At 38.1% G+C, this 16,694-nt stretch overlaps 1 protein-coding gene across 2 annotated transcripts; it reads right to left on the bottom strand.

The window, feature by feature from the left end:
- Positions 1 to 9,158: 9,158 nt before the first annotated feature.
- On the bottom strand, positions 9,159 to 14,998 carry LOC128169146 (serine/threonine-protein kinase pim-3-like). Of its 2 annotated transcripts, none has more exons than XM_052835309.1 (5): positions 14,614 to 14,998; positions 12,124 to 12,230; positions 11,602 to 12,013; positions 10,606 to 10,782; positions 9,159 to 10,484 (listed from the first exon to the last, which is right to left on the bottom strand). In XM_052835309.1, exons 1-5 carry the CDS (start codon positions 14,633 to 14,635, stop codon positions 10,285 to 10,287), a joined length of 918 nt encoding a protein of 305 aa, XP_052691269.1. In that variant the 5' UTR covers positions 14,636 to 14,998; the 3' UTR covers positions 9,159 to 10,284. The 2 variants fall into 2 exon arrangements, with proteins under 2 accessions (XP_052691269.1, XP_052691268.1); XM_052835308.1 differs by lacking the exon at positions 14,614 to 14,998 and adding an exon at positions 12,339 to 13,258.
- Positions 14,999 to 16,694: the final 1,696 nt, after the last annotated feature.

Below are 16,694 nucleotides of genomic sequence, written 5' to 3'. Positions count from 1 at the left end.
CGCGTAAAATGTCCGAGACGTGTCCAAGACGTTAACATTCATACTTCGCCATCGAAGAAGGTGACGTCACAATGAACCAGGGTCGGAGTCGGGGTGGGTGCATATATTATATAGAGTGTGGGTGGGTTCGGCTGAGGGAGAGGAATGTGAGGGTGGGGGTTCCGTCTAAATATTCGTAGAGTATACACACCCCAGCTGTAAACTTTGAAATAGGCAACAATTTTTGGGGTCTTAATAAATTTAATTTTCCACGACGCGCGTAAACTGGCGACTATTTCACCGAAAATCGTAATTAAATTTGTGTAGCAATTTCTATTTAAAAATTTTAACGGAGTAATTGCATTAATTTTAAAGAATGTCCAACGTGGCACCATTGCACCCTATAGTTGGTATATAGTGAGCAGTGCAGTATAGTTAGATATGGGCAAGATTGTAAAATGATTCATTTAGACTTTATATTTGATAATAAGTATCTTTCATTGTCAACAAATTTCACGAATGTATTGTAAAACAAGACGGGAAGGAGATACTTTGTTGTTAGATAACTAATGTTTCATTACTATGTGCATTTTACGGAAGATTTACACGCATAATACAGCTTGTACATGTAACTAGCATCATACAGATAGAGCGACTCTGCCACAAAAGAAGAACTCCTGTTTCAGCATATATACCAGACACATCACTATCTTTATCAAGAGGAGATGAAACAGTTTTTGTGATGACTTCCTCTTTTGTTGTGTGCCATCTGCAGCCCCCGGAGAGCCACCCCCCCCCCTCCTCCAATTACTATGAGGAGATTTCTTCCTGCTGTTCGTCTAGGAACTAGATCATAAGAGTCCACACAATAGCTCCCCATAACTGTCCCCGTTAAACTTTAATCTTCCTCTTTCTCCTCTCCGCCAATCGTTTCCCTCCTATATGTGTCTGTTTACTAACAAGCGCTATAAGTAGGTCAATGTTAGTCGTTTAGTGACCCCCATAAAGCGTTAATTAATTTACCCATACATAAAAATAGTGGCAAAACATATTAACAACCGCGCTGCTAAATGGAGGTCTATAAACATCTTATTCTGATAGAGAACTAATTACACCTTGAAACTACTTTATTAAAACGTTCATAGCGAACCATACGAGCGCTCATCACAAAACCAACATTACATCTGTAGAAATACACAGATTAACCATAATCTTTCCAGGACCATTCCCTAATGCTGTGCTGGTTGGACAAAGGAAGAAACGTAAGGAAAATGAGGGGAAATATATGCGTATTATTTCTTGGTATAGATTAAGCGTCGAAAAGAGACAATTGTGAGGATATAATATTGATAAATAAAGTTAGACCCGCCAATAGGTAGACGTTTAGTGCAACAACAAAACAAACAACAGTACTAAAGAAGCGATCACATTACAACATCATTCAAAGTTATACGTTATACAATGTACTCAGTTATGTATAACTATGGTTTTTCAGATCGACACATATACCCGGTATGATATATTTCATAAATGGCCTTCAAGTCCGGTATAGATTGCGACATGCATAGACCTCAGCATAATGCAGCATAGACCACGGCATAGACCTCAGTATAAATCGGCATAGACCTCAGTATAGATCGGCATAGACCCCAGCACAAAGCAGCATAGACCACGGCATAGACCTCAGTATAGATCGGCATAGACCTCAGAATAGATTGGCATAAATCTCAGTAAATATCGCGGCATAGACTTCAGTATAGATCGGCATAGACCTCAGCACAAAGCAGCATAGACCACGACATAGACTTCAGTATAGATCGGCATAGATCTCAGTAAAGATCGGCATAGATCTCAGTAAAGATCGGCATAGATCTCAGTAGTGATCGCGGCATAGATCTCAGAATAGATTGGCATAGACTTCAGTATAGATTGACATAGACTTCAGTACAGATCGGCATAGATTTCAGTATAGATTGGCATAGATCTCAGTATATATCAGCATAGATCTCAGTATAGATCGTCATAGACATCAATATAGATTGGCATAGACCTCAGTATAGATCGGCATAGATCTCAGTATAGATCAGCATAGACCACAGTATAGATCGTCATAGACATCAATATAGATCGGCATAGACCTCAGTATAGATCGGCATAGATCTCAGTATAGATCTGCATAGATCTCAGTATAGATCGGCATAGATCTCAGTATAGATCGGCATAGACCTCCGGGACAGATCCCTCCTTGGCAGTTCTTGATTTGCGGTCAGTGGTAAGACGTTTGTGACGTCGATCATTAGTCAAGTGACAGTTTCCGGCCAATCCGGGATCAGCATCCACTGGATACTTACCTTACGTCACACAAACCGCTTATGTCAATGTCAGATTATTTTGCAATGTCACAATATTAACGAACATTTGTTATATTTGCTTATGAGTTAATCGACTTTGTTCAAGTAATAAACAATTGATGGCTAAACAAGCCTGGCAGGTCTCAAGCAAGACATTCTGTGAGAAGGATTTTTGTTTACTTGCATATTCAATAAACCAGACACATTTGATTTCGTCTGAGTGATTTTGTTTATTAGTTAATGTAATTTAAAATGAAATATATCTTTAGGTTATGTAAATGTCTTACTAAACACCAACATCTTCAAACAAACAAGGATTGATGCGGTTTAAGGTAAACCTTGAATCGGTCATACAGGTTTTATAAACATTGGAAAATGTTTTTCCCCTACTAAGTTTTTTTCTCTATAAATTCCTGGTATGCTTGACTGCACCAAGACAAAATATATGTACAGGTACATGTATGTATACAGAGGAAAGAAAAATGTATACAGAGGAAAGAAAAATGTATACAGAGGAAAGAAAAACACCGGTTTTATATCCTTGATATTTTAAAAACTAGACAAACAACAAGCAGGTTGTATTAGGTGTACATGTACTATATACAGCTGAGATAGGCGTGAATCACATACACGTATATACATCATTCACACCCACGGCCGAAGGAAGCTGTCCGCAATATGACCCTGCTACATAAAATAAACAAACGGTGATTACATCTCGTCTGCCGGCCGCAATCAAAAGAGTGGCCAGTCAGGGTCATTAATAATTCTTCTATATATCAGCAATAACAAACATCATATGTTACAGGATGTACATCTGGTCCGCAGATTCAGATATCGGTCGCTGGGTGGGGAACTCATTGAAGGGGAGTGGTGCCTATCTCAATAAGATGGGGACGATGGTCTCGCGTAATTCGATCTCATTCCTCCGGCCAAAATTATCTCCTGTGACGGCTGTTTGTAGCAATCACCCCCCCCCCCCCCACACCCCCTTGATGTCTCATTCCCTTTATTTAAAAGTAAGTCTAAAACATTTTAGTCAACAATTATGATGAATTCTACCTCCGATCCCCATCCCCTTCTGCATTTGGCCGTTGTTAGATATAGCTGATACATGTTTGTAATGTTACCCCCCCCCCCCTTAACGAATTTAAAAGGACCTGTTCTCTCACCAGCATGAAGCTGACGTCATAAGTATGTACGCCCCCGCATCAGCGTCTGATGAGACGAGACTGTACCACGCCTGTTTTCTCTGAACCTCTGAATGAAAACAATGACAAACATGTTGACAAACTTCAAACAATCTGTAAACTTTGTTCCATTTTGCCCAGAGTCAATTTTAACGTACGGGTTTCCGCCCCCCAAAAGAAGCAGACGACACTGAGTCATGGCGCGTGAGACCCGCCCGGGTCATCGGTTTTAGCGCCAACGTCTCTCATCCTGACCATCTCCGATGTAAATAAACTGTATATGAGTAAGCACTGTTCAGTCATTATTTATTTATTTGTTTTAGTAGGAGGAGGGGTAGATTTCACAAACGCTAGGATACTCATAAGAATGCACGGAGAAATTAAACAAGCTTCACCTCAGAAACAAGGTATGCTCGCACTGAGTACAGGCATTACCCTAATCATCAACTTACGATATCACCATGTTTTCAAAACAAACAGCCCGCCACTCTGAGTTCACTAAGAACCAATACAACAGTTCGAAATCATTGAGGAAAAGGGACCGGAATTTAATTCATTCTTCAAGAGAGGTTTTAAACAAAGTGAAACACATCAAAACAAGACCATTTAAAATTCAAATCAAAGAAAAGAAGGGAAAACCGCCTCCATTGAAATCCTATAACCACGGGTTTAGCGGTCCAGCTCACACAGGAATTTTAAACGTTCCGAGCTTTTTTTCTATCAGCAAAGAACAGACAAATTATAACCTTTTTGTGAGATGGTTGAAGGAGATAGCCGCCCGATTCTCTGGTATTATCAGGTCAAATGAATTCTCCAAGGTGTTGAATAAGTAATGAAAAAACATGGGAAAGTCACCCATACCTAGACAGGGGGCTAAGATAGGGGCCTCGATTTCCCGCGCTAATCTAGCTTACCGCCCACTCGCCTGATGGATTTTTGAAACACTTGTTTTAGAATATTTTACAGAAGTTTTGTAAACATTATTTAACATAAGGGTGTAACGTGTGATAGTAAAAATTAAATAAATTGCGCGCTAAGAAAATTTGATAAAAATAATAATTTTTATAATGACGCACTTTATAGCTGCAGGTTCAAACAAGCCGAGAGAAAAGAATGTGTGACATTCTACCAAAACAAGTGCGTGGGTCTCATTTACAGAATCATCGAAGCATTCTCAATAACAAACATGGAATCACGAAGAGCGCGTGTATAGAAAGCAGAAAATGGGACGCTCCAGAAATTAGCGTGACATAAAATTACAGCGCGAGGCTTCCATTCCCGCCGTCTTTGAACTTTTACGGTTCCTGTCAGACTCTTGCAATCTTTGTTTGTGCGTTTGATCGCAACAAGAAGAATTTCACACGCAGTTTTCTCATATGGTAGAGTTTATGTTGATAAAAATCTGTTTCATTTACCCAATCATGTGTACTCGTGTTAAGTCGTGTATTCATAATAGTAAAAGTTATGTTTGAATTTGAGCACCATATGCATGGCAACGCGACATTATTTGTGTCATGTTTATGAACGTTTTACATAAGAGCGCGGATGTAAATCCTTCAAAATTTACACGGGGATTCATTATAACTTCCGGTATAAACTTCCGGTATTTGTATCATCACTTGCAGCGACCCCCGGTTTTTTCGGAGAGGCGGAAGTCGAATTTCTCAGAATTTGTTGAAACAGAGGTCAATAAGTAATAATACTTGGAAAATAAAACAAATGTAAACAAAAACTGAAAGTTATTAATAAAACCCGGACGAAAAAAATCTAAGTATATCATTGAGTGAGACCGCATTCGAATTGTTGATTAAATAAACACTATTCTTATTTAATTCAAGCGATAACATATATATATATATATATATATATATATATATATATATATATATATATATATATATATATATGAAATAAGGAACGTTCATTGCGCATGCGGTGCATTTTAAGTCATCCTAGGGAACCTCGCGTGCTTTGTAAACAAAAAGTTGTTTACGTTTGTTTTTCTTTAGGGTAACGTCCTGGCCGGGCAGCTTACGCGGGGTCCCTAACCCAAGAAGACGATAAATAACTCCACATTTGGCGGGTCTTTGATAAAAGATCAAAAATCATACATCAGTTTTCAAAAGGAATTCATGATGGAGAACACATTCCTCGGGATTTAGTCCCGTCCTCAAGTACGGAGTCAATGAACACTATGGCCCCCGCCGCGAGACGTCGCCGAGCTAGGACATAAACTCATCGTTGGTGCGACATGAATGAATGAATGTTTCGCGTGTTTGCGCGGGAAGATTCCAATGAATGCGTTCACATCAATTTAGTGTCTATTTTTTTCATTTTGTGTAAAGTAAAACCTGTTCTTGCAGTTCAGTGCATCTCGACGAGTCAAATCCCACGGCGGGCGTCGACCGGTGTGAACAAGGGTCAGCAAGGGTTAAAGGGGGCGAGTAATCGGAATTTAATGAGCCTCATTCATGTTTTGTTTCAACAAGTAGCAATTTAATGAATTCATGTATATCCATAAATATTCACTTACAAAGAGCAACGGACATTAAGATGTTAACATTGGAGATAAAGATTTGGGGTCGGGATCGAGTTACCGCCGTTCTCCGTCCTAACCGGGGAAATCGCTTAGGAGGATGAGGCTCATTAAAAAGAAGTTTCCATATCGGCAGCAATGTAATTATTTGTATCGGTTGATAACCTCAGTATGATAGCGTTTGGGTTGAAAACAGTGGACTTTTAAGCGCTTATATTTTAACAAGACAGGGAAAACTTCTCCCCCTTGTTGAACAGTAGCACGGTGATTTGGATGTTCATGGTGCAATCGGTGATGAATTACACGGCACTAAATTTTGAAATACACAAAAAAATATAAACACCAGACGTTTTCTATCGGCCATTTATTTTTGCTGTGAATTGTGACTCACACGAAGATTTTGTTTCAAAACTGTATCCATATATTTTTCGCTTCGACGGCTTTATAATATTTATCAATGAAATTCGAAGTCACGACTTGAAGTAAGAAATGTCACAGAGGTTCTAAAATAAGCCTGTTCCAATGTACCTGATCACTAATCAAATATCTAGGTCACAGGTCGGGCCTGACCTAGTTTTCCCCCGAATTGAAATTAGACTTTCCCCGTTTATCTGTGACGTAGTTGATCATGTTTGTTCGCGGAGGTTTGCCACGCTACGCACCGACCGACCGTTGTCCCCGTCTGTGTGTGCTCGTGACCCGATGTTTTGGACCGAGGCTTATTATCTGGAATTGGAGACGTGCTCGGTCTACCTGATACCCGTTGTATATATGTATACCGTTTATCTCTTACCAGATAAGAATATTTTCTCTGTCACAATACAAAAGATTTCCCAAAATACACCGCGATACTAAAGTTATTCTAACCCCGTGATAAGTGCGTTGCTACTTTTGATATTTACAACACGAAAATTCAATAATAATGGCGTGATCAATTCTGTCGGTGGTATATTTAGACACTTCTTTGTCGTTTTGGGCCACGCAGACAGTTGGCGAAGTAGGCATAATGTTCTCACGGCTGGGAATTTTACGTAAAGAAACTTCATGGTTCAACCTTATGTTAGATACAACAAAAATGAAGGCAACCTAAAAACAGAATAAAGCCCTCAAAAAAGAAAAAGTAAATTCAAGAATAACTCCTGGATTTGAGTATGGAGGTTTTTTCCCCCAATTATAATGCTTCATGACACCTGTTGTGTTATTTCTATTCTTACTATTTTAATTTTCAATGTTGCAAAATGATTGCTCTGTTTATAATACTTGTCAGCTATTAAAAAAATCAATATCAATAATAGTGAATGTGGCTAAATAGTGAGTGTATATAGTATGTGTAGGCGTAGATATATCTTTATGCTCTCTCTCTCTCTCTGATTATCTCTCTCTCTCTCTCTCTCTGATTATCTCTCTCTCCCTCTATTTTCGTAAAACGCATGCAGAGCATGTCCTATAAAAAAAATTAAAAAATCACGCATAAGGAAGCCCTGTATTCTCGGAATTCGCTCGCTCTGACCCGGCGTATTCTTTGTTTAGACATATCATTGCACGACGGAGCTTTAAATTCTTCAGTCGTCGATTTATCTTTCTAGAAATATTTTCTAAATGCGCTTTTTCTCACCCATTTTCACCTTATTCTCTCATCAAGTAGATCGATGTATATTTTCTGTTCTCACATTTTTGAATATGCCTTATACCGGCTCTATGTAGTCCGCGCGCTACAGGTAGATCGGCGTGAGGAATACGGACAATCGATTTGTCTGTGCGCACGCGAGGTCCGGGTAACAGAGCCTGGACACTCGGGGCTCTTACGTCATGTGTCCTCCTGTCAACCTGGTGGCTATCTCTGCCGGATTCTGTCGAGAGGAAGGCCGGAACTATGGGGACCTTTTGACGTCAGAGAGAGAGAGAGAGAGAGAGAGAGAAGAGGGTCATCTGAACATATTGGATTAGGCACAAGTTTCGAGGAGGAGGAGGGATAACAGTTAAGGTGCCTCACTACACCTTGAAAAAGTTTCTCAAATTAGCAGAAAATTGCTTAATTATGATAGAAAGCGTGATGGATAAGAAGTATATATATATATGTCAAATAGGCGACAAAATGTGCAATTTTAGTTGAAAAATGATATTTTTCAAAAATTTCATTCATTAAACATAAACAAAAGCCCCAGGTGGATTCGAACTGATGACCTGCGGTTCACAAGCCTGATACTTTAACCACTGAGCTATGATGATATAAATCTGAATCGATTGATACAAACAGTTTAACAAAACATTTAAAAATCGCCATCTTGTAACGCAGTGTCTTTAAAAGTAAAAGTCTCGTTGTAGTGGAGTACCTTAAAAAGGAAACATAGAGAGGGAAAAGAGAGAGAGAAAAATTGAGAGATTTGAGAGAAAAAATATTGAGAAAGAGAGCGCATTAATAGCGATAAAACACAGAACGAAAATCAAAATAGTAAAGGTAGGAATATTCTTTCTCAAAAATTGCGCACCATGGTTATATTTCCTTGACCTTCCGCTAGCCATGCGATATGTTACGGTTGCGTAAACACCATTGAGACCACTCCGTGACCTAGTTTTCACCTTGTCTTAGCAGGCGGAGAATCACGCTATGGAGGCCTGCTGTATATAACCGCGGTAATCCGCTAGTCGCTAAGAGTTCAGTATCTACGCAGTTTGTATACATACACTTTTTACCTACCGTTGGCAGCGAGCCAAGAATGTCGCGATAATGGATTCACGGGGGAATATCTTATTCAAGTTTTAGACCTGTAGAATTTAATGGCTGCGTCAAGGAAGACCAGCATTTTTTCATACATGAACAATTTATTTTTTCATTTATTTGTTTACATACCCAACAGTCCGAAATATTTTTAACTTTTTAAGAATAAGTAGTACACCAGAATTCAATCCATGAAAAAAAAGATGGCAACAGAAAGCATGTCCTGGGAAACTGACCATGTTTACCCAGCAACTGAAAACTTCAGAAAAGATAGTTTTCCAAGCTCCCATAGCAGAGTTGATAAATACTTTCATATTTAACAACACCACCAAAAAACTTGTAAAATTCTTTCCAGCTGCCTTCAGATAATAACAATAGAAAACTTGTTTTAAAATTCAAATTTTATTTTATTATTTTTAAACAAGGATTTTTTCCATTTATTAATCATTCATAAAAAAATAAGTTATATACAACAATGATGCAATGAGGGGCAAATTTTCACCCGTAATAAATAATCCTTACACACGTGACATTTCATGTCGGGTAACACAATTGTACAATTCACACACAATTCTCCAAAATTTAAAAACATCCCACTCATTTATACAATAAATTAAAATGACTATTTACAAATGATATTAGCTAGCTCACGGCTTATCGGAAATATGAGGTGTAGGCAATCTATTACAGGTAGATGGGATACCTGCATTTCTGAACAATGAATAATTAAATCATACAAATTACCAGGACAATGGAATAAATGTCAAGTGATATTTCGGAAGAGAAATGATCTTAGAGTATTAAGTCAAAAGCATTACATTTTTTCTTGGTTTTGTTGATAAAAAACCAAAACGTCGAAAGATAGAATTCTGTATGGTGCAATATGGCAAAATTCCAGGGCACCTTGTCAAGTTGGTGTAAAATGTGCTCACATTAATAAGTTAACGAATTACTGATTGACATAGCACCAGACATTTGTATAAAAAACATTTTCTGAAAATGCTTAGGGGAAATTGTTCAGCAATGCAAAGTACCCTTTTATGCTAACTTGCATTGGAATGGCAGTGTTAAGGTCAAACTCAATTGTTTGAACCTTATCAATTACTGGGGCAATATTTTTTTTGCAATTTCTTACAAAAAGAATTGATCATCCTTTCAAATGAATACAGTATTTGAGCATTGGTTGCATATTTCAGCATCACTTTCCCTAGACAGAGAGAGTTCTCGCACCTTTCAGGTTAAAACGTTTATTTGTCAGGAATTTCTTTGGCATCCAGTATTTTTTCATATTTCAACTAAAAAGAAGGTTTCTTGGAGAAGAGCCTCCCTCCTTCAGACTTCCAATATTCCCAGGACTGGTTTTTCGGCGTGGTGTCCATCAGTCGGACACTTCCCTGAGCTTCGGAATCGGAAGTGCCGCGCCAGCACTTGCATTGGTTCGTTGAAGATTTGTTTTGGCGCGTCTTCAGGGCGTTGAACACTATTGGGGATCTAAAGTTTCTACCGCTATCATATGCTTTCTTGGCTGCTCATGCTTTCCCCATCCACAGAACCTGTCGAGGACATGTTGTTGTTTGAGGGGGTACGAATTGCAAGTTTGTCCACAGACAGCTGGGCAGGGGCCAACCATGGGTGACTGAGAATATCCTCTAGACTGGGGCGGTCAGACGGACGGATGGACAAACATTTCTTGATCAAGTCTTTCACTTCTGAAAATCAAAACAAGAGAATGTTATACGCAATGCAATAATAGAATTTAAAATAATTTTTTTAAATAATATTCAAGAGTAATCAAATTTTCATGTTTAGGAGTCTGAAAGTTAAGCTTACCATGTGAAAGTCTTCCCCTGAAGCAGACTTCGGCTTTCATGATCTGATCGTCTTGTTCAAAAGGAATATCTCCGCAAACCATGTCAAACAGCAGAATTCCCAGAGACCAGACGGTTGCTGAGCGGCCATGATAGCGATGGAACCTGATCCATTCTGGGGGACTGTACACTCTCGTGCCTAGAAAAACAAAAACGGAGAAAAAGTTATAAAACTGCATAAATTAGCGACCAAGTCAGTTTATTGCAGATCAAATAGGTTTATGTATGAGTAATTCATTGTACAGGTGGAATTTATTTCTGTTTAGCATCACGGCACTGTTGAGTGAAGTTTCTAGGGCATTGGTTACGCTCCAATGAATAAGGAATATTTTGGACTTTGAGTAGGTTACAGAGTTTAATCTTGCCATATGTTCAGAAAAATCTCCCCAAAACTTAAGAATATTACCAAATTTGTTATGCCACTAGTATTATGTCTTTAATTTTGCAAAGTCATATAAACCTGCCGAATTAAATGCCTTGAATTACCCAGACCCATTATGAATGATCGTGGGCACATTAAATAGAGACCACTATTGTCATGTGACATATTGCACAATAACAGAGCCCTGCGACTTTCTACAGTTTATGGCAACTATGCATTTAAAGCCCCGGTGTTAAGGAATGCTAGAGATGACCTTAATCCACAACACGTGGTTTAATCCAGTGGTCAACTCCAGTTTAATCAAATAAGTGATTAGATAACATCAGCAGTGCAGTAGCCCTTGGAGCGCCATTGCTGCTGTGCTATTAATAGCTACTACTGCAGAGGAGATGAATGCTGCTGGGGCAAAAATTTGACCTGCTCAGAGCATCTGCCAACTCTAGCGGGGGGACGGGAAAACCTAATAAGGAGGAGCCACAGTTTTGGGGGAGATTTTAAACTAAAAAAAAATTAATTAAAATCCAGTGATGCCAAACAGATTCAGTAAACTAAAGAATCCCATATTCTGACACTCACCATCAAAAGTAAGGTACACTGTGTCTCGTAAAAATGCTCCTGAACCAAAGTCTATTAATTTAAGTTCTCCTGTTTTCAAGTCTATAAGAATATTTTCATCTTTAATGTCCCTGTGTACAACTCCATTTTTATGAATGGCGATCAGAGTTTCCACAATTTGTCGCAAGAACTTTCGGCTAGTTTCCTCATCAAGAGCACCTTTTTCAGTAATAAAGTCAAACAAGTCTTGTACATGTTCTGGTTTTTCCATCACAATCACAAAGTAATTTTTCATTTCATACCACTCGAACATTTTAATAACTCCAGCACATGCGGACACTTTCTTCAATAAACAAATTTCCAATGGAACCTGATGTCCGTTGATAGTTCCCCATTCGATCACTTTTTCTCTGGCGATTAACTTAATAGCGACCTGAAAAAGTAAAATAAAACATTTTATTAAACTTGTTAAAAAACTATCAGTTTGACATGTGCACCTAATGACGTTTAGCGCGTCTCCGCGCTTTCCGCGGGAAAACTTACTGGCATATTGTCGCGTTTCCTCGTTCCAGCGTAAACAGTGCCAAATCCACCGCTTCCCAAAGTTTGTCCGACATTGTAAGCCTTTGTGAAGCTGTCCTTGTCTTTAGCTGAAATACAAAACGAGTCCGTTAAAATCGTGAGGATTTTCTAACATGCTCCTTGACAACAGCTTGCCCATATTGTAGACAATTTTTTACTTAAAATTAAATCCCTACCTTTCGCATCTTTCTCCTGAGGAGTATTTCCATTGCAAGAAAACATGTTTAAATTTTCCTGCTTTTTGAACATGATTAACACTAGCACATTGTTGTTAAGTTACTGTTAAAATCCAATGCTTATAAAGAATCCCGACGTGGCTCTGTGCGCGACCAAGGCTTGTTGTTATCTGAACGTATAGGACTCCGTGTTTGTACTATGAAGTTTCAAATCAACATGCGGGAATTAGAACACGATTACTACGCAGATGAGGTCCCAGCCCACTTGGCGGCGTTCCAAAAAGTTTTAGGCACCATAAAAATATTTTTTGTGCAAATTATAGTTAAACATATTACAAATGTAAGATTTCTGTACATAACAGGTAAATTAGGTGGTTTTACAAAAAGTAAAATAAAAGCAGACGAGGAACTATTTTGCGCGGAGCTTTCTGTCTGGTTTCTCGTTATATATACCTTTGGCTTAGAGCCAAGTATTTGCTTGACTGCATTCATGGTATGCGTGTTTATAAGACTTAAACCAATGAAAAGAGTTGGCGCGATTTAGATCAATTGCATTACATATCGATTCATCCCCGCCTCGAAACCAAAACAAAGTAGCGTGGTCTGAATGTATGCGCGCTTTGTGAACTAAGTGTGGAATCTTCAATCAAACCCTTTGTTTTTTTGCGTGTTATTTAGTTTAAAGGGATCTTATCAAATGGATCAGGAAAAATATTTCTCCTCTAAAAAATGCTAAAGTACAATTGTGTAACTTTAATCATTTGTTGTATTATGAAAAACTGTTGATGTTATTTATTTATTATTTAAAATGCGGCCAATTACTATAGTAAGGAACAAAAGTTAATTCTCAGAGTCTAACTGATAATTCTCTCTAGCGCGCGGAACAGGCCGCGATTTCCCACGGGTAGATGAGCTGAAGCGAAAGGTGATAAAGAAAATACCTTTGGACTTGCGTATCTACCCACGCTAAATATAGAATTTAAATCAACAAATAATCGCCCCGTGACTTTTGGTAAATGGTAACCCTGTTACTGCCTTTCTCGATAATCAAGGGGTCACAAAACACGGTCTACAAACGTGTAGATAATACCTACCGTGTATTGTCACGGAATGTTTACAAAATTGATAATTTGTACTGTTTACAAACACAAGCGCCTGATCATATTACAGAGTATCTCGAAATATTTAGTACAGTTATTTTATGTTATTCATACATATACTTTGAACCCTTTTCTTATAAGGAAGTTATTCTTGATATTGAGTAAAAAAAAAGGGGGGGGTGGGTCTAATTGTGCAAGTAAGGAAAGGGAAGCTACTCGTATCACACTGATAAGAAACCGGAGTGACAAGTTATCGCTCGCTGTTGGTGTTGAATAATGACCAGGGGACAAGGAAGGCATCAGATTACAGGTATTAAAGGCATTACCTGTGGTCAAAATAACTACAACATATGGCCGATAACACTGAAGAAACAATGGCTTAATTGAGATACTCACAGAGAAGGAATGTTAATTTAATATCGAGCAACAATCGGCTTCGTGAAGAGCTGGTTTATGTCTGCTCAGATGTGAGTTGTCTGTGATTAATTAGGTTAGGACCGGTCGCTGGAATTAATTTCATTGTCCCAATTGGGACTGATATATCTCAATAAAAATTATATCTGTAGTTCTTGTTATCAATCACATTTTTCTTAAGAGAGTTTTTCGGCAAACTTATAATAAAATAATAATTATCGGATCGATTGATCGCAAACTATTTTTTCTATCAACTAAGGGTTTATCTCCATAAAATATATTGAATCTCACAAACTATTGTTCATATTAATAAACTTGTAACCTTTCTAAAAGTTTAACGCTGAATGACAATATTTAATATGTCATGATGAGAATTTGTAACTAATTCCACGGGATATTGTATAAAAGAAGGGAAATTAGCAAACTGGTATCGAGCTTTTGAATCTAATTTGTTTCTATGCAAAAAAAGAGAGTAAAATCCTGCCGAAAGTCAAAGGACGTGTTTAACACTGTTTAAATATAACTTTACCAGTTGAAGAACTAGACCAAGGGAGGTAAGAGAATATATGCACTGAACATTTTTCGATAATGTGTCAGAGTTACGCCGCTTGATGTTTGATTTCATGTCAACGGAGTGAAAGGAAATCATGCACACCACTTTCAGTTACTTTTAATAAAGTGTAAAGAGACATAATTAAAACTTCAAACAATGCTCAGAAGATAAAAACGTAGTAAACAATTGAAAACTACAAAATACTTACATTTGAGAATATCTTGCTCCATTTTATCACGTGTTGAAGTCTTGGTTAGCTCTGTTCAGCGTGCACTGCTTGTTCCGGCCAACTCAAAGCGTGCCAAACACTCAGCCAGGACACTACTCACTCACCGGGTATATATCAACATCACGTGACCGACAAAGAGTCGCTCAACCCTGACCTGTCCGCGAGAGGTGTTGATTTCTTGGATGGTTTGACACCCCGGGTACCAATTTTTAATCACCTGGGGGTGACGCACGCGGAACAATGCTTCATGATGACTTATCATAATCAATGCAACGAGCCTTAGAGGTCAAAACGTGAGAAATCATGGCGAATTAATTTGCTATTGAACTAAAGTGTTTCCGTGTTTTCTTAAGGAATTATCACAGCGAAGAAAAGATTAGTATGTACTTGACATGCAATTAAAATGACTTTTCCTGTGGACCTAATGCGGTCATCAAACATGCACCCCCCCTCTCTCTCTCTCTTATGAACGGGGCTGTGGGGTTCACTTGATTTCCTTAAACTTGTGATTTTAAACATGCAATCACTATAGCTCTCCTCCACGATACCCTTCCATAAAGTAGGGATATAACAGTAAGTCTAATTATAATGAGACCGAGTCTTAAATCTTTTATTAATAAGATGAAATCAGGAAAATATGAGACATGCAGCAACGTCAACTCAGTGGGCCGACGACGTGATTGTTTGGTCATACATTGATTTATCCGGATATACCGGTCCAGGGGACAACCAGGAACTTATTTCAGCGGCACGTGAATCTTTAATAAAACAGGTCTTCCTTGTTTTATTAACATCCAATGAATGACCGTGGGTGATTTTGTAATAAAACTCCGTCCAGTCAGACACAATGCCATTAATATAGCTAGCCTCGTGTGTGTGGATCATTCAAAGAAAGGGTGACCCTCGCATAACTCGTAATACGAACCGTCTAACAGACGTGTATTTTGTCTCGGAAGATGTTGAACTCAATAATAAGAAAACTGATCATTGGTTCCAGGAAATGTTTATCAGCAATAAAGGAAGACTCTCGCCAGGATAACTATGATAAACCTGCCTTTAATTAAGCGACATGATAATACTCTATAGTATTACCATAGCTTCCTATGCATACAACAAACATTGACCAGATCATAATTTGTCGCATGGGAAATTAATTATGCAAACATATTTCTTTTTATGTATAGTAACATAATTTCTTGTACTATAATAATGACTATACAGTACTGTTACAGTGCAGAAAAATATCTTACTTGTAGAATTATATTATTCAACATAAGGTGCCTGCGGTTTAACCCCCCCCCCCCAAAAAAAAAAAACCAAACAAATAAAACAAATCAAAAACGAAATAGAATAGTTAGCAAAACTGAGGATGGGCAGCGCTGACTTCATCGACATACCAACCATATCATTTCCCAAAAAATAAAATAAAATAAACAAAAATAGGAGGGAAAAAAAAAGTATGCATCGCTCGGAAACAATCCGGGAAATGATTACCGATTCAACCGAGGTCACCTTTTATATAAGCCGCCGTGAACCACCATCTTTGCTAGCCTATCCGCTCCCCATTATTGCATGGCTAGCGAAGATGTAAACCACAGCACAGCGATCAAATAGAAGACTTACTGGGTTGCACATTTACGATACTCTCAAGTATAGTTTCTTTGCACCTCGAGAAAAAAATAAATATATATTGAAAGGTTTTGATTCACCAGAAAATGTGCAACACAGTATAAAAGCCTTCTATTTGATCGTTGTCGTAAACCATGGCTAGCTTGAGCTAATCTCCCCTCTGAAGCTAGGGGGCTATGCGGACTCCAGACCGAGGCTTGAGCGACCATTTTTTTATTTGATACATAAAATGTATTCGTAAGACACATGATGATCATGCGCTTTTCGTCTTTTGAAATGTATAGATTCTAACTTTCGGAAAAAGGATAAGTTAATTTTTAGCATATGAAGGATATAGATCTAACAAGTATATTAGTTTATAATATAGAATGCTTTTACAAAAATGGTAAAATTTAGCAAGTGTTATATAAATGAATGCTTTATAGAATCAG

The sequence above is a fragment of the Crassostrea angulata genome, unplaced genomic scaffold (genome assembly GCF_025612915.1).
Source record: "Crassostrea angulata isolate pt1a10 unplaced genomic scaffold, ASM2561291v2 HiC_scaffold_102, whole genome shotgun sequence".
NCBI lineage: Eukaryota > Metazoa > Mollusca > Bivalvia > Ostreida > Ostreidae > Magallana > Magallana angulata.
Note: the sequence above shows the minus strand (reverse complement) of the source record. Positions and strands in the feature narration are given on the sequence as shown.